Genomic DNA, 25,176 nt, shown 5'->3' on the forward strand with positions numbered 1-25,176 from the left:
CTGGAGGCTGGATTCTTGGATGAAACTCTTCTGTGCTTTTTCTTTTGAAAGAAAGATGAAGACAATCTTGATAAAAATTTAATCAGTTGAACAATTTGTGGCTCCAAGGCTGATCTCTCTCTCTCTCCCTGCTAGTCCTGGGACTTGAACTCATGGCCTGGGCACTGTCTCTGAGCTTTTTTGTTCAAGGCTAACACGGTACCAACTTGAGTCACAGTTCCACTTCTAACTTTTTGCTGATTAATTGGAGATCAGAGTCTCATGAAATTTTGTGCCCAGGCTGGACTTCGAACCATCATCTTGAACATATTTTCAGATCTCAGCCTCCTGAGTAGCTACATTACAAGTGTGTGAGGCGCTGGTGCCCAACAAAGGCTGGTCTCTTTGTTACAATAGTATGTAGAAGATTAAGAAGCTTTTAGAAAGTTTTAGTGACAAATCTCAGGATCAAAAAGTTGCCCCAAATTTCATCACAAGAAGATAATTTATTTTATTTTTTTGGTGGTACTGAAGTTTGAACTCAAGGCCTTGTGCTTACTAGGCAAGTGCTGGACCACATGAGCTATGCTTTCAGCCCAACAACAAGATAACTATTAAGGTCAAGCTGAAGGAGTTGAGAGAAGCCTTTCAAGTGGGTACTGTGGAATTTTTCTAGATTCCTACCAGACCCAGGCAGCAAAGCTCCAAATACCTACTGTGAGCCATATAGTCACCTTACACATTGATGTTGATACGTTACTTTCCCTAATACTTCACAAACCTGTGAGCTGGGGCAACACTTTTGCTTTGCTGAGGAGAAACCTGCTGTGCATGCATCGCTTGCTTCCTGCCTGCCTGATAGCACCATCGCCCTTCACCTCTCTGACTTTCCTTTGCAGTTGACTGAAACCTCTTCCCGCTATGCCCGCAAGATATCGGGTACCACTGCCCTCCAGGAGGCACTGAAGGAGAAACAGCAGCACATTGAGCAGCTGCTGGCTGAGCGGGACCTGGAGCGGGCCGAGGTGGCCAAGGCCACCAGCCACGTGGGGGAGATAGAGCAGGAGCTAGCCCTGGCCCGGGATGGGCATGACCAGGTGAAGTCTGGCACTGACGTTCTTGTGGAGATGGTGATGGTTTCTCAATGGAGTGAGGAAGCCGAAATGTGTTCTCAGAGCCAGGGAGTTAGTCTTGAGACAGAAATGACTATCAGTTTCTTTGCTGGAAAGCTGTGACTTATGTATCAGTTTCTGTTGTCATAAAAATGAAGTTTTACTCTTTTTGATTCTATGTCAGCCTTTTGATCTTTATATCTAAGTCTTTGGACCCCTCTCTGTTAAGTCACTTGTTTACTAGGACCTTAGCAGGTCCTGTTTGTAGATTACTATCAATTTATGTTTCACCTTTGGAAAGAAAGAGAGTTGTTGTAACATTGTCCCTTGTTGCCTGAATGGTGTGGTTTTTCATCATGTAGTTTCTAGTATTACTGTTGAGAATAAGCTATTAAAATAGAAAGTCGAGTGTGACAGGGTTGTAGAGTGATGCCCATCTACCATGGTAATGCTCTCCTGGGTCTGTATCTGCACCAGAGATAGGCTGCTCACTGACATTTCTACTTCCCTAGCATGTCCTGGAATTGGAGGCCAAGATGGACCAGCTTCGAACAATGGTGGAAGCAGCTGATAGGGAGAAGGTGGAACTTCTCAATCAATTGGAAGAGGAGAAAAGGTGATCTCTTAAGGGTTCTCTGGTGCAAGTATGGCCTTTTCCTTTTCTTAGTAAAAGTTTCCTGGCAACAGTTTGATGTTGTCCACCCTTAAAACCAAAGAACCAACTTGTCCGTAGCAAAAATTAAGCTCATGCTGGATGAAGAGTGTGCTTCGATTTGACTTTATTCAAGAAGTTTGGAATCATTTAAAAATAACCCAATTCATTATAACATATATTTATTAAGTATCCCCTGGATGCTAAACTGGTGTTTCCAATTTGGTATTCTGAGGGTAATTCTGGAGCTATTCCTGGTGAGGGGATATTAAGGTTATAGTTACCTAGTCTTTGTGAGTTTATCCTTGCATCTGATGAGTGTTGGTCCTGCGGCTTGAACTCAGGGCCTGGAACTGTTTCAGCTTTTTTGCTCAGAGATAGCACTCTTATCACTTGAGGCACAGCTCTGTTTCTGGCTTTTTGGTGGTTAATTGTACCTAAGTGTCTCATGAACTTTCCTTACTAGGCTGGGGTTGAACCGTGATCCTCAGATCTCTAAGTAGTGAGGGTTACAGGTGTGAGCCACTGTCACCCGACCCTTTTTTTTTGCTGGTCCTGGGTGTTTTATTGCTCAGAGATAGCACTGGAATCACAGCTCCACTTCCAGCTTTTTTTGTGGTTAATTAGAGATAGGTCTCAGACTTCCTTGCTTAGGCTGGCTTTAAACCACAACCTCAGCCTCCTCAATAGATAGGAATCTTTTTATTCTAATCTTGAAATAGATGTTAAAATTATCTAGGAGGTGTTAAGTCTGAGATCTCTATGCAAGAAAACCATTAACTTCTATAAAATATCAAATGTGAAGCTAACACCTATAATCCTAGCTACTCAGGAGGCTGAGATCTGAGGATTGTGATTCAGAACCAGCGCAGGCAGGGAAGTCTGAGACTCCTATCTCCAATTAACCACCAGAAAACTGGAAGTGGTCCTGTAGCTCAAGTGGTAGAGCTCTTGCCTTGAGCTGAAGTGCTGAGAGACAGCGCCCAGGCCCAGAGTTCAAGCCCCACGACTGACCAAAAAAAAAAAATCAGATGTGGGAGTGGCATTGTTTTCTATACTGCTCTGCCTTATGTGTTCTATATTGGAAAGCATAAATTATACACTTAAATTTTGAAATCTTTTTATGGCATAAAAAAAGATTTTTTTAGACTGATTTTATTTTGATAGATGGGTTCTGGTGTTTGTGAGCAAGGAAACCAGTTTTTTTAAATTCCTACCTCATGCCTTTTGAAATGAGTTCCTGGATAAGCCTTTGCAGTTTTCTAAACTATTAGAGTACAACTCTAGAAGAACGCTGAAGACCCATGTCTATTCTCTTTGACTCAAGGCATTTCTTTTTATCATCACCTGCTTGGTTCTCCAGAGTACTGATACACATTTCCAAGTGGAATCGGTAAGTTCCCTCCCTTAGTTACTTACGTGCTTTACTTTTATTCCACAGGAAGGTTGAGGACCTTCAGTTCCGAGTTGAAGAAGAATCAATTACTAAAGGCGATCTTGAGGTAAACTCTTCCAACTATCTAAATTCTTTTTAGATACTAGTACTGAAAAATAGGAGTGACCTACTGATCCTCTACTGATCCTTGGGGCCAGAGAATGGCAGGTACCCTGCCTCTGGCCCATTTGGATTATAGTGATACTTTGTGACTGAGGTGATGGTGCTTTTCCTTGAGCCCATGATTGTGGTTTCCCAATCTCTGTGGCAAAGCAAAATGTGCGTTACTCTTCCATGCTTGAAAATTCAAGTCCATGAATTGGATTTAATCAGGTCATAAATCTGGCAGTGTGTCTGCAATTTAAGGCAGTCCTAAGTGAGACACTGTGCCAGCCCCTCAACTTTTTATTTGGCATTTAAAAATTCACAGAGATTTCCTTTAATATCAGATTTCTTCCTTTTTTTCTTTCTCTCTTAAAAAAGAATAAACTGGGGCAACTTAAGCAAAGAGAGAAACATTTCCTGCTCCTCCCCTAAGTAGGAAAGAGGAATTAAAGACTCCCAGGTTTCTCTCTCTCACTATTTTTTTTGGAGGGGGGCGGTACTGGTCCTGGGGCTTAAACCCAGGGCTTGGGAGCTGTCTTTGAGTTCTTTCACTCAAGGCTAGTGCTCTTACCACTTTGAGGCACAGCATCACTTCCAGTTTTCTGGTGGTTAATTGGAGATAAGTGTCTCAGATTTTTCCTGCCCAGGTTGGCTTCGAACTATAATCCTCAGATGTGATTAACTAGGATTATAGGTTTGAGCCATCAGTGCTCAGCCAGGTTTCTTACCTCTTAATAATTATTCATAGTAAATATACCTATTCATAGTTTTAGGAATAATTCATAATTTTACATTAAACATGAGAATTAAATGGTTTTGATACTTTTTAAGCCACTGCCAGATACATGATAAATATAAATTACTAACTTTTTCAAATTTTGAAGAATCTGTATTTATTTATTTATTTATTTGTGGCAGTCCTGGGGCTTGAACTTTGGGCCTAGGCTCTGCCTAGACTCCTTTGCTCAAGGCTCGTGCGCTATCACTTGAGCCACAGCACCACTTCTGGCTTATTTACTGAGTAGTTTATTAGACAGAAGAGTTTCTCGGACTTTCCTACCCCAGCTGGCTTCAAACTATGATCCTCAGATCTCAGCCTCCTGAGTAGCTAGGATTACAGGCATGAACCACTAGGGCCCAGCTTGTAATGTTTTTTTTACTCTATTACATTTAGTAAAAATGGCAGTAGTCTTTTGGTTTTCAGAAGACACATTTTGGGCATTTAGAGTCTGTTGGCTGCCCTCACTCTACTTAAATCATGGCCTTTCCAGACAAGAACTCTGATTTCTTTGGATATAAATGTATCTTCAATGGAGAAGGGTAAAGGGAATATTTTCTAAATTATGTTAAGATCCAGAATTTAATGGTTAATTAACAATACAAAACAAATTCTTCATTCATTTCATATATAGTCATATTCTTTAGTTGACTTTTGTGTTGTGCTCATCCATTTAAAAACACTCCACAGTCTCATTAGAAGTTTCATATCATCATCTAATTCATGTGAATTACAGCCTCTGCTGTTTTTTGGGTGGGGTGGGTTAAGATATTTACATCAGAACTAGGCTAGTATAGTCTGTCTGATAAACTTACTTGAAATTAATCAAAGTTTTCTTGAAACCCTAACATATTGAAACTTTGGTTGGATCTCTTTTTTTTGCTGTTGTTGCTTAATTTTTTTATTTTTTTGCTGATAGCAAAAGAGCCAGATTTCTGAAGATCCTGAGAATGTAAGAGGGCACTTAACTGTGTGGATATTTCCCTTAACACAAATTGATTCCAGATTAAAATGCTTATTGATACACTCAAACACTAACTGCATACTCCAACCTTGGGGCATTGACCTTAATATTCTCTGCATGTGGCTTTCAAAGCACTTACATTTGTATCCTAAAGAAATTGTATGTGATCACTGAGTTTCATACATTCATTTGTTGAATGGACAGGCAAATATTTATTTATAAAGGATTTTTGCCAAAGAGGAAAAAATGTCTGAGGGTCTAGCCTTCTTCACCTAATTCATAGTATCTTCTAAGGGATGATAGCTGATGAGAAGCATGAAGCACGTTAGCTGACGGAGTTGTAGAGATGCAGGAGGAGGTTTTCTAAGTTGTTGGGTCTTCATCTAGAGCAGGAATCCTGAGGCACCAGTACCGATTGCCTTTACACGTGCTCCCACTGCTGTCCAGTACCTGCCGTTGCAACTGACAAGAAATTAAACTCCACATTTGTTGCTACAGTGCTTTCCTTGGTGTGTGAAAGTGAAGATACTGTGATTTATTTATTTTTAATTTTTCTCTTGTGGTGTTAAGCACACAGTCCATCACTGAGCTATCCCCCAGGCCTTCTTTTAGTTTTATTTTGAGACAAGGTCTCACTAAGTTGCTCAGATTGGCCTCAAACTTGTGATCTCTCTGCCTCCCAGGTAGCTGGGATTATAGACACACACCATTGCACTTAGCTACTGTGTGTTTTAAATATACTTTTATTGAAGGGAGCTTTTCCTAGTAGCAGCACTACTGGATGTGCCTATTTTTTAAATTCTTGCCTTAGAGATTTAATATGCAAAACAAGCTTACCAAAGTGGGCTTGAGAACAGTGCCATTGCCGGCTGTGGTGCCAGTGGACTATAGCCTGTAAGATTTTTGCCTTGGTTTATTTACACAAGATCTCAGAATTAAAACAAGTATTTTTTTAACCATCTCTTAGCAGCTGAAATAAACAAGATGCAACTTATTAGATGGTCTTCATTCTGAAGGGTTCCTTTTTGTGAAGCTACTTCAGTGATCTGAGTCTTTTTACTCTTTCCAGAACAGGCTCCTGCCTCTGGTGTCAATGTGCATGGGACCTCCCTGCTGCCTCTTTGTGTGCTTCTCACAAGGCCTTTGCTTTCCTTTGAAGCCCTTGCCCCAGGATTTTCCTCTTGGGATACCATGTTTTATTCTAAGAAAGCAGTAGGTTACAAGGGAGTATTGTCCTGTTCAGTGTCACACTTTCACCTGGGCTGTGGAAAGGAGGAGGATTGCTGGTTCCCTTGCTTGAGGACAGTGAAGGGCTGCTGTGGAGCCCCTAATCATTTGTATGCATTCCTGTCAGTGAGGAGTGTGGCTGACTTAGAGGGAAGATCTTTGAATAGGGAGAAGACCACAATAAATGGATGTTTGCCCTTTAGTGACCTTTCTCCCGGAGGACACCTAACTTAGGTTCAAAAAAAGAAAGAGTTCTTGCTTTTTGCAGTTTTCTATTAAATTTGAATTCCAGTTCCTGAAGTTGTAATCACAACTATAGATTTGGATTAGATTCTTAGGAAAGCAGATGAAGTCAACAACCAAGGAGGCTATCCTATTAAGTTTTTAATTTTATCATATTATTGAGGAGCGTAAAGAATGTAGCAGAGAATTTAGAAATTCTTAAATTTACCTTTTTAATATCCCATGATGACTTGTTTATACCTGGTTCATAAACAAAGTAACCCTCCGAATGTACCACCAGTGGAGTGGGTGAAGACATAATTGTGCTTTCATATCCCACGTTCTACCCAAGCTCTGCTCTACTTGGTGTCATTTGACCTCTGTTGTCATTTTCTCGTTGTCTGTAATTATCCGAACTGACAACCCAGGACAGTATGAACCACAGAATATTTAAGTTAATCCAAGTAATTGCAGCTGCTGAGTGGGTTTTAGTCCATGGTGGCCTCTTGAGTAGAGGAGGTAGGTGGGCTAAGAGATACATTTAGACTGATATCATGAGCCTGGTATGAAAAGGGTACCTTCTGGGTTTCCGGCAGATAATCTGAGTGCATAATGAGGGAACTCAGAGTGCCTGAGAGGTCTTCAAGGCCCTGGTTCTCGCTGTGATGTTTGTGTTGTCACTATTTCCTACTTACCTCTGAGCTGGTACAAACAACTTCATTTTAGAATGAAAATTAGTCCCTTTCAGTTTGAGATAAATCCTTCCTTCCTTCCTTCCTTCCTTCCTTCCTTCCTTCCTTCCTTCCTTCCTTCCTTCCTCCCTCCCTCCCTACCTTCCTCCCTCCCTCCCTCCCTCCCTCCCTCCCTCCCTCCCTCCCTCCCTTCCTTCCTTCCTTCCTTTCTGTCATGGGGCTTGACCTCTGGGCTTGGGTGCTATCCCTGCACTCTTCAGTGCACTCTTCAGCTCAAGGCGAGTGCTCTACCACTTGAGCGACAGCACCACTTCCGGTTTTCTGGTGGTTAATTGGAGAGAAGAGTCTCACGGACTTTCCTGCCCAGGCTGGCTTTGAACCGTGATCCTCAGATCTCAGCCTCTTGAGTAGCTAGGATTACAGGCATGAGCCACTGGCACCCGGCTACTCTTTGTTTCTTTTTTTTTGGGGGGGGGGGGTCTGGTCGTGGGATCTGAACTCTGGGCCTGGGCACTGTCCCTCAGCTCTTCAGCTCAAGGCAAGCGCTCTACCACATGAGCCACAGCGCCACTTCTGGCTTTTTTCGTTTTGCTTATGTGGTGCTGAAGAATCGAACCCAGGGCCTCATGCATGCAAGGCAAGCGCTCTACCACTGAGCCACCTTCCCAGCCCCTACTCTTTGTTTCTTAAGAGACTCAAAAGACAGAGACTGAGAGATGAAATGTTTTCCCCAACCTCTGCACCCACACATAGATTGTGTGAAAAGTCCCTGTTGGAAGAAATTAGAACTTTTGGGGCTCCTTCCTGTCCTGTGTGAGAATGTGGATGGGAACCTTGCCCAGACACTTCTCAGCCATTCCAACAGAGGCCACTGCTGTGATTTCATTAGCTCAATTTTTAAAATTCTTTCATTAAGGTTAATTCTTGGCCCTTGCTCATGGCAAATTATGTCAGGTCAGAAGGTTGGCTCTGAAGACATGAACATTTGGTGAATTGTCACATTGTCTTTGCCATATATATACATATATATGTGTGTGTATATATATATATATATACATATATACTATATATGTATGTATGTATGTGTATATGTGTGTATAATGTCAGCAAAGATTAAAAGATTATTCTGAGAGTTGGGCCACTTTTTTTTTTTTTGTTCCAGTCCTGAGGCTTTGAGCTACCCCTGGGCACTGCCCCCAAGCTTCTTTTGGTAAGGCCAGAGCCCCAGAGCCTCACTTCTGACTTTTTTTTTTGCGTCCGGTTGTGGGGCCTGAACTCTGGGCTTGGGTGCTGTCCCTCAGCTCTTCAGCTCAAGGCTAGCACTCTACCACTTGAGCCACAGCACCACTTCCGGCTTTTTTCTTTTTGCTTATGTGGTGCTGAGGAATCGAACCCAGGGCCTCATGCTTGCAAGGCAAGCACTCTACCACTGAGCCACCTTCCCAGCCCCGACTTCTGACTTTTTTTGAGTAGTTCGTTGGAGATAATAGTCTCATGGACTTTCCTGCCCAAGCTGGCAGATCTCGGCCTCCTGAATAGCTAGGATTATAGGTGTGAGCCATCAATGCCCAGTCTACCTTTGAAGTCATCAAAGCGGTTGCATACACTTAATGTCAAGTAGCCATTTGGGGATGGAGGGAAGATGATAGTTTTAGAGGACTATTAACTATTCTAATTTGTGCTGATATACTTCACTTATCAATATAACATTTTTTGGCTGCATGCATTTTACACTCCATCCTGCCTCACGTGTTTTCCATTTTTTTCCTTTTTCAACAGACTAGCTCATGTCCTCTGCCTACCTTCACCCTTTTATGTATAGCATCCATCCTCACCCACTCCTCGCAATTCCATCTTCTTCCTTTCTCCATTACCCCTTTTGTTCATCCTTTGGCAGAAGGGTACTGGTGGCTCTGCATGCCGCTCTCTCTCCTCTTGTGCTGGCATGTCATGGTGGCACTGTTGTGTTTTCTTCCTCTTCCTTTTTACTAACAGACGCAGACCAAACTGGAGCATGCCCGCATTAAGGAGCTTGAACAGAGCCTACTCTTTGAAAAGACCAAAGCTGACAAACTCCAGAGGGAGTTAGAAGACACTAGGGTAATGGTTTTCACTATTTAATGAAGCAGCCCCATGCGTGTGAATGGTGGACACTTCGGGTGACCTGCCTTGCTATCAGCCTGAGCCTTGACCCAGTGGTTCAACCTGAGTTTGCTCTCAGTATTGCTCAGATCTTTATATGCGTAGGGAAGGCACAGGTATTCTTTTGATCTTTTGTCTGAAGTGAAGAACTCATTCCTTTGGTTAACCCAACTAAAATGGGAGATAAGAAACTTTACAACTACATAAATGATATGAATTCCACAATTGCACTTGAGATTCTTTTATTAATTCTTTGAAACACTTTTCTTCAGTTTGCCACAAGCAGTCAATTGTCCTCTTGTTCTCATACTCCTAGTTAATGGGTTTCTAAACAATTTATGTTTATTTCTTGCCTTTCCCCTACACTGCTGGGGAGAGGAAATGGAAACATTGGCTCTTTTTAATTTGACTTAAGAACTTTAACCTTAATGATAGCTGATTTTTCTTCATATCTACCGCTTTTGTGTCGCCCACAAAATTGACATCTCAGTAGTTAGGAAGGACATATATGTTGGGAACAGAATTGCTTCTTACTGTCCCCAGTTCAATATGTAAGTTTGGCCCTTGGAGCCTGTTTTTGTTCACTTACATATTGAACACCCGTGTATGCTTATATCATGCCATGTACCAAGTGCTTTGCAAGTAGTATTCTCACCACAACCCAGTAGTAAAGAATATTCCCCTTTTGTATCTGATACTGAGCACAGAGAGGTTAATTTGCTCAAGGCCACGAGCTCAGAGTAATAGAGGAGCCAGGATTTGCATTTAGGCCTTTTGCCTCTAATCTGTGCTCTTAACCACCATCAGATGGAGTTTATTGTGCAAGTAATTTTGTGCTGAAAGAGGTAACTGGAGTCACATAATAAAATATTCACATATACCTTTACATCATGAATTTGACTGTGATTGTCCTTAACTTTAAAGTTTCAAAAATTCTTATTTGATCAAATTTGTTGTCCTGATTTTTTTTCGAATCATTAGTATTTGTACAAATTTGTTGAGAAATCATTGATCTAAAAATCTAGAAAATAGAGTAATCTTTCTGAATCATGTTTTTTTTTTGGTGGGGGGAGGGGAGGTCCGGTCGTGGGGCCTGAACTCTGGGCCTGGGCGCTGTCCCTCAGCTCTTCAGCTCAAGGCTAGTGCTCTACCACTTGAGCCACAGCGCCACTTCCGGCTTTTTTTCTTTTTGCTTATATGGTGCTGAGGAATCGAACCCAGCACCTCAGGCATGCAAGGCAAGCACTCTACCACTCAGCCACCTCCCAGCCCTCAATCATGTTTTTATTGAAAAGGTTTTTAGTCAATAAAAAAGGTTTTTAAATGACTTCTCCTGTATTCGGTAAGAAAAAGAAAGAAGCATAATTTTGGTGCTGTTTCTTCATTGTCTGAGACCCAAAAAGTTGATCTGGGAAATAAAAGGGATTGATAAGATGTGTAGATCCTTTGAGGCAACTGGATGATGACATAAAAATATTCGTGCTTTTCACTTCTAAACTCCTCTCCCATATCTTAGTTTTGTCAGCAACTAAATTTGATGCTTTCTTTTTATTATTTAATTAGTTAATTTTTGTGCGGGACCTGGGGTTTGAACTCAGGGCCTAGGCGCTATCCCTGACTTTTTACTCAAGGCTGGTGCTCTACCACTTGAGCCACAGTTCCACTTCTGGCTTTTTGGTAGATAATTGCAGGTAAGAATCTCACAAGCAAGAAGGACTGTCATTGAACCATGATCCTCAGATCTTAGCCTCCTGAGTGGCTAGGTTTACAGGTGCAAGCCACTGGCACCTGATTTCTTATTGCTTTAGATAAAAAGGCATCTATCTAAGACATGGCTCAACCAACTATTTAAAATTAAAACTTACATCTTCCCATAAAAAAGCCCTGTGTCGTCTTCTGTTATTGGTATTCATTCTTGGATTGCCAAGTATGAAATAACCAGTGACCCATGGTAAGTTTCATATCACTCCATTCCTTTTTAGGAAGTGCTTAAAATTCTTTTTAGCCAGGGAATACAATTTATGAACATTGCTTGATGCTGTAGAAATAGGAAGAAGAATAAGCTATGCCTCCTGCCTTTTAGTTTTGACCAATGGCAGGGAAAATAAAATTTCAAATTGAAGTGTGGTTCCTTAGTTAGGCTGTTCCTTAGTTAGGAGAGAGTGCCTCTAAGGTCCTGAGTCCAGACCACAGTACTACCAAAAAAGAAGTGCTATTACATATGCGAAAATGCCACATAAAATATAGTCATGTTGGGGCTAAGAAAGCGGCATAGTGGTAGAGTGCTTGCCTAGCATGCATGAAACCCTGGGCTCAATTCCTCAGTATCACATACACAGCAAAAGCTGGAAGTGGTGCTGTGGTTCAAGTGGTAGAGCGCTAGCCTTGAGCACAAGGAAGCTCAGGGATAGTACCCAGGCTCTGAGTTCAATCTCCAGGACTGGAAAAAGAAAGAAAGAAAAAAAGAAAGAAAGAAAGAGAGAGAAAGAGAGAAAGAAAGACAAGAAAGAAAGGAAGAGAAAAGAAAAGAAAAGATAGTCATGTTGCCTGGTCTGTAATTTTAGCTACCTGGGAGATTAGGAAGGTTGTGGTTTGAGGACAGCCTGGACAGATGTTTAAGACCCCTTCTCATCAATAATAGGTGCAAGTGGCACATGCCTGGTATCCAAGCTACATGGCAGGCTGAGATCAGGAGGATTGCAGTTCAAGGCCAACTTGGGCAGGAAGTCCTCGAGGTTCCATTTCAAATAAGAAGGTAGGCATGGTAGTGCATGCCTGTCATCCCTCTTATAACAAGCAGAAAATAGGCAAATTGTGCAGTACTAGTGCCTCCTGGACAAAAACCAAGACCTCATCTCAAAATAACCAGTGCAGGAAGGTCTTGACGCATGGCTCAGAAGTAGAGCTACTACCTACCTAGCAAACATGAGGCCTTGAGTTCATACCCCAGTACTGTCCCCACAAAAGAGTCGTGTTAATATTCTCATTGACTTTTTACTTGGCATTCTCTCAATTTGCCTTGTTACCTAGAACTAGCACCCCCACTGGACTGCAGCAGTGTGTTTTTGTTTTTGTTTTTGTCAGTTGTGGGGCTTGAACTCTGGGCCTGAGCGCTGTCCCTCAGCTCTTCAGCTCAAGGTGAACATTGTACCACTTGAGCCACAGCACCACTGGTTTTCTGGTGGTTCATTGGAGATACGAGTATCACAGTCTTTCCTGCCCGGGCTGGCTTTGAACCACGTTCCTCAGATCTCAGCCTCCTGAGTAGCTAGGATGACAGGTGCAGGGTTTTTTTTTTTTTTATTATTTGTATCTTATTTAGGCAGCAAACTTGTGGACTCTTACTCCTTAATTAATAGCATAAGAATTAATTAACACCTTTAACCTGAAGCCTCTATAATAACCCTGAGGATCAGTGATTTTATTCAGCTCTAGGATTCTGAGTGGTTGATTATGCAGTTTCAGAGACCCTCATACTCCTTTGTCCTCTTTTTCCTAGATGTCTTATCAGTATTAGAATGTGTGTCCTGGGCAGAGAAAACTTGTCTGTATTTTCTGTCCCAATATAGGCAGTGTGGGAGAGGAGTCTGAAATTGGAGTAGTTCTGATCCTTGAAATTTGGGATTACTGATATTTATGAATGCTGTGTTCCCTTTTATATCCCAGGTCAATCAAATGATTTTAATACCAGAAGCTACCCTTTTTCATGTATTCCATGTACTGAGCTAATTGCCCCAGTAGCTGTGGGGAATAATTTTCTAAGACTAAAATAATATGCAGGTTAAGCTCGGGGGTGTTTATTTAAAAACCTCCAGATCTCAAAAAGAATAAAAATAAGTGGTAATATATGGGACTTTGCATTTTAGGTGTACATTTGAGGTGATTATATATACTCTAGTGTTGAGAACCACTGGGTTAGGAAATGAGGTTGAGGTACAGACATCAAAATGCTGATACAATTATAAAGTCCATAAAGGAGTCCTTCTGTACGATTCTATTGCTTATTGCAGGTAAGTAGTCTTTCTTTGTCATTTAAAGAAAAGTTAGTAATTCTCTATCCAGTTGAGGCCTTTATTCTATGGGCAGCATATTATTCACTGGAGTTCATGATAGTAATACCAGTGTTAGCCAATGGAAGGGTCATTCCAGCCACGTGTGCAGAATTTATGATTTTATACTACCCACATTAACTGTTTGGTAAGGTACAGTTGAAAACTTTGTTGTTGGTGGTGGTGGTCGTGGGGCTTGAACTCAGGGTCTGTTGAACTCAGGCACTGTTCCTAAGGTCTTTTGTTCAAGGTTAGCTCTCTACCACTTTGAGTTGAGCCACAGAGCTACTTCCAGTTTTTGGGTGGTTAATTGGAGATAAGAGTCTTAAGGGGAATTTTCTGCTCTGGCTGGCTTCGAACCACAATACTCAGATTTTAGCTGGATGACAGGCGAGAATCACTGCCACCTGGCCACAGTTGAAATTTTAATAATAGTTTATCTAAAATATAATTTCATCATGAAATCACGAAAAGATTATTAACATTAAAATTGTTAATAAGGTATCAGATGCAGTTGACTTACACCTATAATCCTAGCTATTTCAGAAGGCTGAGATCTGAGAATCTCAGTTTGGACATAGCCCAGGCAAATAAACTCAAGAGACTTATCTCCAAATAACCCTCAAAAAAAAGTGGAGATAGCCGGGCACCAGTGGCTCACACTTGTAATCCTAGCTACTCAGGAGGCTGAGATGTGAGGATCACAGTTCAAAGCCAGCCCAGGCAGGAAACACCATGAGACTTTTTTTTTTTTAGGTCGGTCGTGGGGCTTGAACTCTGGGCTTGAGCGCTGTCCCTGCTCTCTTCAGCTCAAGGCGAGCACTCTACTGCTTAAGCCACAGCGCCACTTCCGGTTTTCCAGTGGTTTATTGGAGATCAGAGTCTTCTGACTTTCCTGCTTGGGCTGGCTTTGAACCACGATCCTCAGATCTCAGCCTCCTGAGTAGCTAGGATTACAGGCGTGAGCCACTGGCACCCGGCTGAAGGAGATGTGTGCTTTTTTTTTTGGGGGGGGGGGGTCAGTTGTGGGGCCTGAACTCTGGGCCTGGGCGCTGTCAGCTCAAGGCTAGCGCTCTACCACTTGAGCCACAGCGCCACTTCTGGATTTTTCTGCTTATGTGGTGCTGAGAAATCGAACCCAGGTCCTCATGTATGTGAGGCAAGCGCTCTACCACTGAGCACCTTCCCATGCGCACCCCCCCCCCCCACTGTCCCCCCCTTCTTCCCCGTGAGACTCTTATCTCCAATAAAGCACTAGAAAACCAGAAGTGGCACTATGGCTCAAGTGGTAGAGCGCTCGCCTTGAGTTGAAGAGCGCAAGGACAGCACCCAAGCTCAGAGTTCAAGCCCCATGACCAACAAAAAAAAAAGTGGAGATATTATTCAGGTAGTAGAGTGCCAGCCTTGAGCAAAAAAGCCAAGTGAGAGTGAGAAGTCCTGGGTTCAAGCCTCAGTACTGGCTTTAAAAGAAAAAATATGTATGTGTGTGTGTGTACATATCTACATATATATATACACCTGTATCTACATATGTAATTATATATGTATATATATAAAGTTCTTTTTTCTCTTATGTTCTCAAAACCTGATGTCACATCAGATAAAATGAGCCACATTTTAGTCCTTAGGGTTGTATGTGGCCAGTACATCATCAAGCACAAGGTACAGAAGCATTTATGCAGCCTGGGCAGTGAGGAGTAGAAAAACTAGCCAAATAAGGAGCGGATATAACTGGGAAGTGTTATCTTACTATCAGTTAATGGTTACTTTCCTGACTTCAGCTTCTTTAGAGGAAAAGCAAGTATTACTGGAGTAAATTAAGCTCAGTATCCATTTTTAGATTCTTTTAAGCATCTCAAAGTTGTAGAAATATGCCGAAGTTTGTAATTTTAAATTGGAGCTACCAGAATTGGGCTTAAGCCATTGTCACAGTGATTAATTCATAAACATTTATAAGTTAGGTCTGGGAAGGTGACTCAGTGGGAGAGTGCTTGCCTCACATGCATGGGGCCCTGGGTTCAATTCCTCAACACCACATAAGCAAAAAAAGCTGGAAGTGGCGTTGTGGCTCCAGTGGTAGAGTGCTAGCCTTCAGCTGAAGAGCTGAGGGACAGCGCCCAGGCCCAGAGAAACAAACATTAAGTTTGTAAAGATCTTCACTGTCAAAAGAAAGTTTATTGGTGATTTGTTATTTAAATGAACTTTTTTTCTTTGGACTGCTGTTAATAGGTGGCTACTGTGTCAGAAAAGTCTCGTATAATGGAACTAGAAAAAGACCTAGCATTGAGAGGACAGGAAGTAGCTGAGCTCCGAAGAAGGCTAGAGTCCAGTAAACCTGTTGGAGATGTGGATATGTCGCTGTCCCTTTTGCAAGAAATAAGCTCTTTGCAAGAAAAGTTAGAATCCACCCATACTGACCACCAGAAAGAAATAACTTCACTGAAGGATCATTTTGGATCTCGGGAAGAGACATTTCAGAAGGAAATAAAGGCTCTGCATGTAGCCACAGAGAAGCTTTCCAAAGAGAATGAGTCCTTGAGAAGCAAGCTTGACCATGCTAACAAGGAGAACTCAGATGTGATAGCTCTGTGGAAGTCTAAGCTGGAAACCGCCATCGCATCCCACCAGCAGGCAATGGAGGAGCTGAAGGTGTCCTTTAGCAAAGGGGTTGGAACAGAGACGGCCGAATTTGCTGAGTTAAAGACACAAATAGAGAGATTGAGACTAGATTACCAGCATGAAATAGAAAGTCTGCAGAATAAACAAGACTCTGAACGGTCTGCTCATGCTAAAGAGATAGAAGCCCTGAAGTCTAAACTGATGGCAATCATTAAGGAAAAGGAGGACAACCTGGAGGCCATCAAATCGAGACTGGACAAAGCCGAAGACCAGCATCTAGTGGAAATGGAAGACACGTTAAACAAATTGCAGGAGGCTGAGATAAAGGTAAAGGAGCTAGAGGTTCTGCAAGCCAAGTGCAATGAACAAGCCAAAGTCATTGGTAATTTTACATCACAGCTCAAGGCTGCTGAAGAAAAGCTCTTGGATCTTGATGCACTTCGGAAAGCCAGTTCCGAAGGTAAATCGGAAATTGAGACACTTAGACAGAAGCTTGAGGCAGCTGAGAAACAGATTAAAACTTTAGAGGTTGAAAAGAATGCTGAAAGTGGCAAGGTTTGTATTGACAATCCTCCATCCTTTCTTTTCTTTTCTGTTGTTATTCTTGTTTTGCGTTGTTACTTTTGAGTTGAGGTCATTCACCCCAAATTGCTGATTTCATGGAAACAAATTGCATGGCCCATCCAGTTGAGTATCTTCTAAGGATCTCAATATGGTTTCATCTGAGGAGATTAGAGAAAATAATGGTCTGATCAGATGTGGATTTATATTGATGTCCTAGAATCTGGTTACTTTATCCCTGGGTAGTGAGGTTGGCCTCTGTTTAAGCTTAATGTCTCAGAGAATTCCCTGAGACCCTGGTGTTAAGGTAAATTTGTGAGTGACATCGAAATTCATAAGATTGGCTGGCATGGTGGTTCATGCCTGTGATCTCAGCATTCAGAAGACTGAGGCAAACGGATTGTAAATTTAAAGCCTCAGATTATTCAGCAAGACTATGTTTCAAAAAAAAAAACCCCAAATCATATGAAGTCATTTCTTTTGTTTACACCCACATCATATAAAAGTGTAATAAGAACTCTGTTTTCAACTACTGTAAATTAACACAGTGTGATGAGTAACTTTCACAGCAGATGAAAGGTCAAGAGCCCAGTGGCTTTTGCATTCCTACTTTGTTTTCATTGGAGTTTCTTACATGCCACATTGAAGACAATATCCTCTTTTTGAGGAAAATCTGGGAAATGGAGCTATGGCTCAAGTGGTAGAGCACCAGCCTTGAGCAGAAACACTAAGGGAAGGCATCCAGAACCTGAATTAAGTCCTGGCACTGGGACAAAAAAAAAGTATATTTGAAGGACAACTGGTTAAGTACATTTTGTCAAGGCATGGGGGAGCATACACAACGTTCGCTGATAGCATAACAAGTGCTTTTAAGGAAAGTCACTTGATTGAGGTTTTTCTCCCAGTCCTGTCACTAGTTGAGGTACTTATTCTGATGCTGACTGTTGTGAGCTTTCTGCAAGACAAGCTGCTCTAATGGCAGAGATGGAAGTGTTACGATGGACAGATGAGGACAAATAGCAAAACTAGTTACAGGAAATTTTTCTCTGATTTCCTCATGTGATTCTGAAATACCAGTTAAAACAAAAGTTAATCAGAAGAGACTCTGTAGCTGATGGTTGGGCTGCTTTTTCATATCAAGATTTAATGAGCTGGACACTGGTGGCTCAGGCCCAGATCTCAGAAAACTGAGATCTGAGGATCACAGTTCAAAGCCAGTCCAGGCAGAAAAGTCCCTGTGAGACTCTTATCTCCATTTAACCATTGAAAACTGGTGCTGTGGCTCAAATGGTAGAGTGCTAGCCTTGAGCCCAAAGAGGCTCAGGGACAGTGCCCTGAATTCAAGCCCCACAACCAACCCCCCCCAAAAAAAAATGAAAACTGAGTTCTGATGGCTATTTTCTAGTATATTTAAAAATTTTAAATATTTTATATGCCAAAAGTATGGTGAATAATACAGACCACTAGGGCTGGGAAGGTGGCTCAGTGGTAGAGTGCTTGCCTTGCATGCATGAGGCCCTGGGTTCCATTCCTCAGCACCACATAAGCCAAGAAATCTGGAAGTGGCACTGTGGCTCAAGTGGTAGAGCGCTAGTCTTGAGCTGAAGAGCTGAGGGACAGCGCCCAGGCCCAGAGTTCAGGCCCTATGACTGACCCCCCCCCCCCCCAAAATACTCTTATAATATACCCGCCATTTCTATCTTAAGGACTTTGGGGAGGAGGGAATTGAGTAATGAGCCTAGAGCCCTTGAGCGTGCTAACAAGCATGGCTCTTTATATCCCTAGCATTAAGATTTTTGAACTCTAGAAATAAAATGGGCCAAGTATTGAAATGTATCTTTAACTTTCTAAAAATAGCCATTAGACAATCATATCTAGAATTGATTCTTTAAAAAGTTACTGGATTCTTAGAATTAAAAAAAAAACTTTTTATTCCTTTCAGTTTTGTTTTGTTGTGTTTGTTTCTCATAGATTTTTTTTTTACATTTGTTTGTTTTTCTTTATCATTCTTTTTTGTTTCCTTTTCATTCATTTGCTTCTATACCATGTAATTCTGTATGTTAGGCTAGTAGCATTACCAAAGAGCTCCAGGGGCAAGAGCTAAAGCTTACTAACCTTCAGGACAATTTGAGTGAAGTCAGCCAAGTCAAAGAGGCTTTGGAAAAAGAACTTCATATTTTGGTAAGTACCTGTTGGGTATCTGAAAATCAGGGTTTCTGGCTATTTCCTGTTTAAAAAAAAGTCCATAAAGAGATACTGCAGCTATTTCTTTTCTCCTTCAAAATCTTGATTTAAATTGAGTACATTAGTTACTGACTGATAAATAACTGTGGGAGCATGCCTGTAATCTTAGCACTTGGGAGGCTGAGACAGGAGGATCGAGAATTTGAGGCCAACTTCAGTTTCATAGTGAGACCCAGTCTCAATAAACAAAAGCCAGCCAAACAACCAAACAGACCTTCAGGGGAATCTGATCAGGACTCACTAGCAGTAAAGGTAGGTATTACTTTCCTTTCTTCTTTTAATCTTTTCCTTGCCTCTGATTGAGCACTGCTTTGAAACGTCATTGATCAGTTTTACTGAACACAGACAATCACAGTTACACATCTAGCATGGTTGGGTTTCATTCATGTTGACTTTGGGGACCAGGCACCCCACTCCCATCTCTTCACCCCACTCCCCACACCCGCCATCTTGGGCTCAGGGCAATCTGTTGATGAGGCAGGATGTTATATCATGTATTTAAAGCTTAATTGTCTTATACCTTAGGAAATTACTTTTCCTTTCTATATTTATTTTTTTTCCTAGAGAGACATTTTTAAAAAATCTTTCCTCAACATTTTCCTTTCCAATTTTTTTACATCAAAACCCAACTTTGTATAAGGCTGATCATTGTGAATTGTGAACTGTGGTCCCCCTGTAGCATGGAGAGGAAAGATATAAGCTTACAGAGAAACTAGATAGGAGAAACCATACTTCCTCCACTTACTTTGCATCTCTCAACTTACTAGATGTTTTTGCTAATGACAGTGGTGGATCAAGGTGAATACTTTAAAAAAAAAAAACTTAGTGGCTGAGTGCCAGTGGCTTAGGCCTTTAATTGTAGCTACTCAGAGGGCTGAGATCTGAGGATCACGGTTCAGAGCCAGCCAGGGCAGGAAACTCTGTGAGACCCTTATCTCCAATAAACCATCAGAAAACCAGAAGTGGTACTGTGGCTCAAGTGGTAAAGTGCTTGCCTTGAGCTGAAGAGCTAAGGGACAGCAACTCAGGCCCAGAGTTTAAGCCTGGTAATCATATAGTTGTGTTGTTCAGTGGTAGCTATTTCAATTATTTAAGTAAAATTCAAAATTCTATTTCTCTGATGCACTAGCAAATTATAAGTGCTCAGTAGCCATGTGTGACCATGGGTTCGTAGAGAACATTTCACCATTGCAGAAAGTTCTGCTAGACAGTCTGGTATATAATATTTTTGCTATTACATTTTGAGGAAAAATTGGCTTGGGAATCGCCATTCTGTGTTTTGATGTCCTTAACCTGTGAACCTTTTCAGTTTAAAAAATTGTGGACTCAGGTTCATAATACGCTAAGACTCAAATCTAGTTCAAGCTTCTCAGAATATAAAACTTCTCAGAAATATAAAAAATTCAGCATTGGGGATTTAGCTCAGTGGAAGAAAATTTGCCTGGCACAAGTACAAGATCTGAGTTCAGTCCTCAGCTCTGGAAAAAATGGGGGAGGGGGGCCGGAAATCCAGAACTCTGTTGTCTCAGGAAGATTTCTGAAGAGAAGGTCGCTATTAGAGGGTCAGCACCATGACAAAGCTTGCACATGCACCACTGTATTACATGTACTTGTGTATACTTATGCAAGTGTACATGTTCATACATGTGTATATAGGCATACATGCATGTTCATACACACAGCACATGCACAAATTATAAATGCATATATGCGCATTGTACTGTATGCATTTGGTAGTTAATTAGTTAAGTATGTTAATTTAACAAAACAAAATCAGGCACAAAAAGTAAATAGTATTGTAGTTACTACCAGTAGACACTCTTTATCTTAATGCTTTGAAATCCTTATATTGTGAATATCTGGTTCTTTCTCTTTAGAAAGAAAAGTTTGCTGATGCTTCAGAAGAGGCAGTCACTGTTCAGAAAAGTATGCAAGGTATGTTTTACTGAAGTCAGAACAGAACATGTCTTGCTCTCACTGTGGCTGCTCTCTTGAGTGCAGAATAGACACTACCTGTAGTCAAGTCTCACAGTCCTAAATTTTGCAGCACGCAGGAATATTGCATTCCATAGGCTTCCAGAAGCCTCAAACTCCTAATTCTTTCTTCTCTTGTTCCATATTAAAATGTAAGTATTCCTGGGGAATGTATTAGTTAAGCTTTCATCATTGACAGCTCTCTTGAATTTCAATTGGAATAAGAGATATGTGAAAAAGGCATGCCTGGGCCTGTTTGGCATACAGCTGTGGGGAGGTGGCAGAGAGGCTTACTTGCTTCATTAGTGGTGTACACAGGTGTGCTTCTTAATGGGACTTTTTAGTATTCCTGTCTTCTTAGGTCTCACAAGTGTATGATTTGATTGGGTTGTAAGTCAGACAAGTTCTAGTGACTTAAATATGAAACACATTAAACTTTCAACTTTATCTTAAATAGAAACTGTAAATAAATTACACAAAAAGGAAGAAGAGTTTAACATGCTGTCTTCTGAATTGGAGAAGTTGAAAGAAAATTTAACAGGTAAGGAGATTTCTCTGGTGACTAATGATTATGTACAGTAGGTTTGCTAGGATTGAGATAGTTGTCATTTGTTAGAATAACTGATCTACTATACAGGCATAACTGCTTCACTCATTATGGTTATATAATATTTGAGATCTGTAATTCTCAGCAAGTCCTCGTTTCTGTTTTCAAAAAGAGAATTTAACACATCCCATCACTCCTGCTATCTTTTCTTTTTTGTCGGCCATGGGGCTTGAACTCTGGGCCTGGGTACTGTCCCTCAGCTCTTCAGCTCAAGGCCATCACTCAAGGCCACTTGAGCCACAGTGCCACTTCTGGTTTTCTGGTGGTTAATTGGAGATAAGAATCTCCCGGACTTTTCCTGCCCGGGCTGGCTTTGAACCATGATCCTCAGATCTCAACCTTCTGAGTAGCTAGGATAACAGGCTCATGAGCCACTGGCACATGGCCACTCCTGCTATCTTTGATCCAAGTCAAAAGGATCTTATATATGAGTAACCTTAACAGCTGATCATTCACTTCCTGTCTTTGCTCCCACTTCCTTCTGTACTCAACACAGCAGATTGAGTGATCCTTTTTATCTTTTTTAGAATTTTATTTTGAGGAAGGCTCTGTAGCCGAGTCTGTTCCTGAACTTTCCATGGATCCTCTTGCTGCCTCTTAAAATCATAGCTGCAGTCAGATCATGTCACTTCTCTGCCCAAGATTGTTCAGTAGTTCCCATCTCACTCTGTCTTACCCTCATCAAGCCCCATTGCCTGGAGGATTTCAACCTAGACTGTCCTTCCCCTTGCTCATTCCACTCTGGCCACATCCACCTCCTGGTGATAGGGACACTTTAGTCATGGTTCTGCCCCACAGCTTTTGCCTTTGCCTTTCTATCTTCCCTCCTTTGTTTCATATATTCACTTAAGTGTCACTTATTTCAGAGGGGCTACTTCTAAGATCTGCATGTCTTTCCCCTTCTTTCATTTTTTCTCTCTTAGCACTTATCTCTGTTACATTATTCTTTATCCTTTTGGTGTCTTGTCTTTGCTAAAGTGTGATTTCCTTGAGGGTTAGGGATTGGCACCTGCCAATATCCCTAGTGCAAGATGTATCCAATAAATGTTTCTTGCTCTTAATACAGAGGTGCTATTTTTATAAATTTTATTATTAAGTAGTTGTACAAAGAAGTTACAGTTCTGTAAGGTATGTTATGAGTACAATGCATCTTGGTCAGAAGTGCTATTTTTGTGTATTCAGATATGGAGGCCAAATTTAGAGAGCAGGATGAAAGAGAAGAACAATTGACAAAGGCGAAGGAAAAACTGGAAAATGACATTGCAGAAATAATGAAGATGTCAGGAGATAATTCTTCTCAGCTGACAAAAATGAATGATGAGTTGCGTCTGAAAGAAAGGTATGTAGATATGTTGATGGTTAGGCTTGGCGGTGTCTAGATATTGAGAAGGCATAGGCTCTGGGTTGTTGTCTCTTCCCCTCCCTCTCCCCCAGCCAATCATGGGACTTGAACTTTGGGCCTGGGCACTGTCCCTCAGCTGCTTTTGCTCAAGGCTGGTGCTCTACCACTTGAGTCATAGTGCCCTTCCAGCTTTTTCTGTGTATGTAGTGCTAAGGAATCAGACACAGGCCTTCATGCATGCTAGGCAAGCACTCTATCACTGAGCCACATTCCCAGCCCCAGGGTTGTTGTCTTTTATACTTTCCTATCTCCCTCCTTCTTTCCCTTGATTTTGCTCTTGCTTTTGTGCTTGTAATGCTGGGATTGAACCCAGTTCCTTGCATATATGAGGCAAGCATTCTGCCACTGAGCTAAACTACATGTCCCTACCTTCTGTTTCTTCCTGTTATTGCTTTATTGTGTACTTAACTGCTTAACATTCTAAAATGGACTTTGCCTATCTCTCATCAAAATATATTGGTGCCCAGCCGGGCGCTGGTGGCTCACGCCTGTAATCCTAGCTACTCAGGAGGCTGAGATCTGAGGATCTCGGTTCAAAGCCAGCCCGGGCAGGAATAGACCGTGAGACTCCTATCTCCAATAAACCACCAGAAAACCGGAAGTGGCGCTGTAGCTCAAGTGGTAGAGCGCTCGCCTTGAGCTGAAGAGCAGAGGGACAGCGCCCAGGCCCAGAGTTCAAGCCCCACGACTGACAAAAAAAAAAAAAAAAATATATATATATATATATATATATATATATATTGGTGCCCTTCTTTTATTTTTACTTTTTCTTTTTCTTTCTTTTTTTCCTTTTTTTTGTCGGTTGTGGGGCTTGAACTCTGGGCTTAGGCTCTGTCCTGCGCTCTTGAGCTCAAGGCAGGCACTCTACCGTATGAGCCACAGCACCACTTCTGGTTTCCTAGTGGTTTATTGGCGATAAGAGTCTCACGGACTTCCCTGCCCGGGCTGGCTTTGAACCGCGATCCTCAGATCTCAGCCTCCTGAGTAGCTAGGATTACAGGGTGAGCCACTGGTACTCGGCTTCTTCTTCTTTTTTTTTTTTTGGTCAGTTGTGGGGCTTAAACTCTGGGCCTGGGCACTGTCCCTCAGCTCTTCAACTCAATGCTAGCACTCTACCACTTGAGCCACAGTGCCACTTCTGGTTTTCTGTTGGTTAATTGGAGATAAGAGTCTCACAGACTTTCCTGCCTGGGCTGGCTTTGAACCATGATCCTCAGATCTCAGTCTCCTGAGTAGCTAGGATTACAGGCATCAACCACTGGCACACAGCTATTTTTAATTTTGTGTGTGTGTGTGTGTGTGTGTGTGTGTGGTATTGAAGATTCAATTCAGCGCCTCAAACATGCAAATGCTCCACCATTTCCCTCAATTCTATTTCCTTTAGTATATTTTTCACTCATTTTTCCTTATTTATTTATTTTTTTTGGGGTGGGGTCCGGTTGTGGGGCCTGAACTCTGGGCCTGGGCGCTGTCCCTCAGCTCTTCAACTCCAGGCTAGCGCTCTCCACTTGAGCCACAGCACCACTTCCGGCTTTTTTTCTTTTTTGCTTATGTGGTGCTAAGGAATGGAACCCAGGGCCTCATGCATGCAAGGCAAGCGCTCTACCTCTGAGCCACCTTCCCAGACCCATCATTTTTCCTTATTGATATACTAATATAAGACAATAAACATTCACTTTCACAGTGTAATAGTTGTTACTCTGAATAATGTTTAACTACCACAGTTGTTAAAATTATTCTTCAGGCAAGTCATTTTTTTTTATCTGCCTTGATTTCAGGGATTATTACTCAAATTATATAACCAGTTGTTTCACAAATTATATAACCATTAATAAATTGTTGTTCTTGGTGGTGTATACCTGTAATCCTTGCTACTCAGGAGGCTGAGATCTGAGGATTATGGTACAGAGCCAGCTCTGGCAGGAAAGTCTGTGAGACTCTTATCACCAATTAACTGTCAAAAAGCCAGAAGTGGAGTTGTGGATTAAATGATAGATACTACGCTTGAGCTTAAAAACTGAGACAATGCCCAGTGCCCTGAGTTCAAGCAACAGGACCAACACAAAAAAAAAGTGTATTTCTTGTGGGCATGGTGGTACATACCTATAATCCCAGCATTCAAGAGACTGAAATGGGAGAATTGTAAGTTTGAGGTTCGTTTGGGCTGCAAAGGAAGTTTTTGACCAACCTAGGTTGCATGGTGAGACCCTTTCTCAAAAAAAAAAAAAAAAAAAAAAAGGGACTAGGAATGTGGCTTAGTGGTAGAGTGCTTGCCTAGCATTCAGGAATCCCTAGATTCGACTCCTCAGTACCACATAAACAGAAACAGCTCAAAGTGGTACTGTGGCTCAAGTGGTAGAGTACTAGCCTTGAGCAAAAAAGTCTTAAGACCTAAGTTCAAGCCCCAGGACT

At 41.7% G+C, this 25,176-nt stretch overlaps 1 protein-coding gene across 5 annotated transcripts in view; it reads left to right on the forward strand.

Moving 5' to 3' along the window:
• Clip1 (CAP-Gly domain containing linker protein 1) overlaps positions 1-25,176 on the forward strand; it is a 99,709-nt gene that overhangs the window by 36,367 nt on the left and 38,166 nt on the right. For 3 of the 5 annotated variants that reach the window (XM_042668927.1, XM_042668925.1, XM_042668926.1), the window contains exons 7-14: positions 879-1,076; positions 1,604-1,707; positions 3,185-3,245; positions 15,587-16,531; positions 18,602-18,718; positions 20,659-20,716; positions 21,213-21,296; positions 22,545-22,701. In XM_042668927.1, coding sequence (XP_042524861.1) covers positions 879-1,076; positions 1,604-1,707; positions 3,185-3,245; positions 15,587-16,531; positions 18,602-18,718; positions 20,659-20,716; positions 21,213-21,296; positions 22,545-22,701 — 1,724 coding nt within the window. Of the gene's footprint in view, positions 1-878; positions 1,077-1,603; positions 1,708-3,184; positions 3,246-9,161; positions 9,267-15,586; positions 16,532-18,601; positions 18,719-20,658; positions 20,717-21,212; positions 21,297-22,544; positions 22,702-25,176 lie in introns of all 5 variants that reach the window. The other 2 variants (XM_042668928.1, XM_042668924.1) reach the window with 1 other exon arrangement.

This window comes from Dipodomys spectabilis, unplaced genomic scaffold (genome assembly GCF_019054845.1).
Source record: "Dipodomys spectabilis isolate Male_0828 unplaced genomic scaffold, ASM1905484v1 ptg000480l, whole genome shotgun sequence".
Classification (NCBI taxonomy): domain Eukaryota; kingdom Metazoa; phylum Chordata; class Mammalia; order Rodentia; family Heteromyidae; genus Dipodomys; species Dipodomys spectabilis.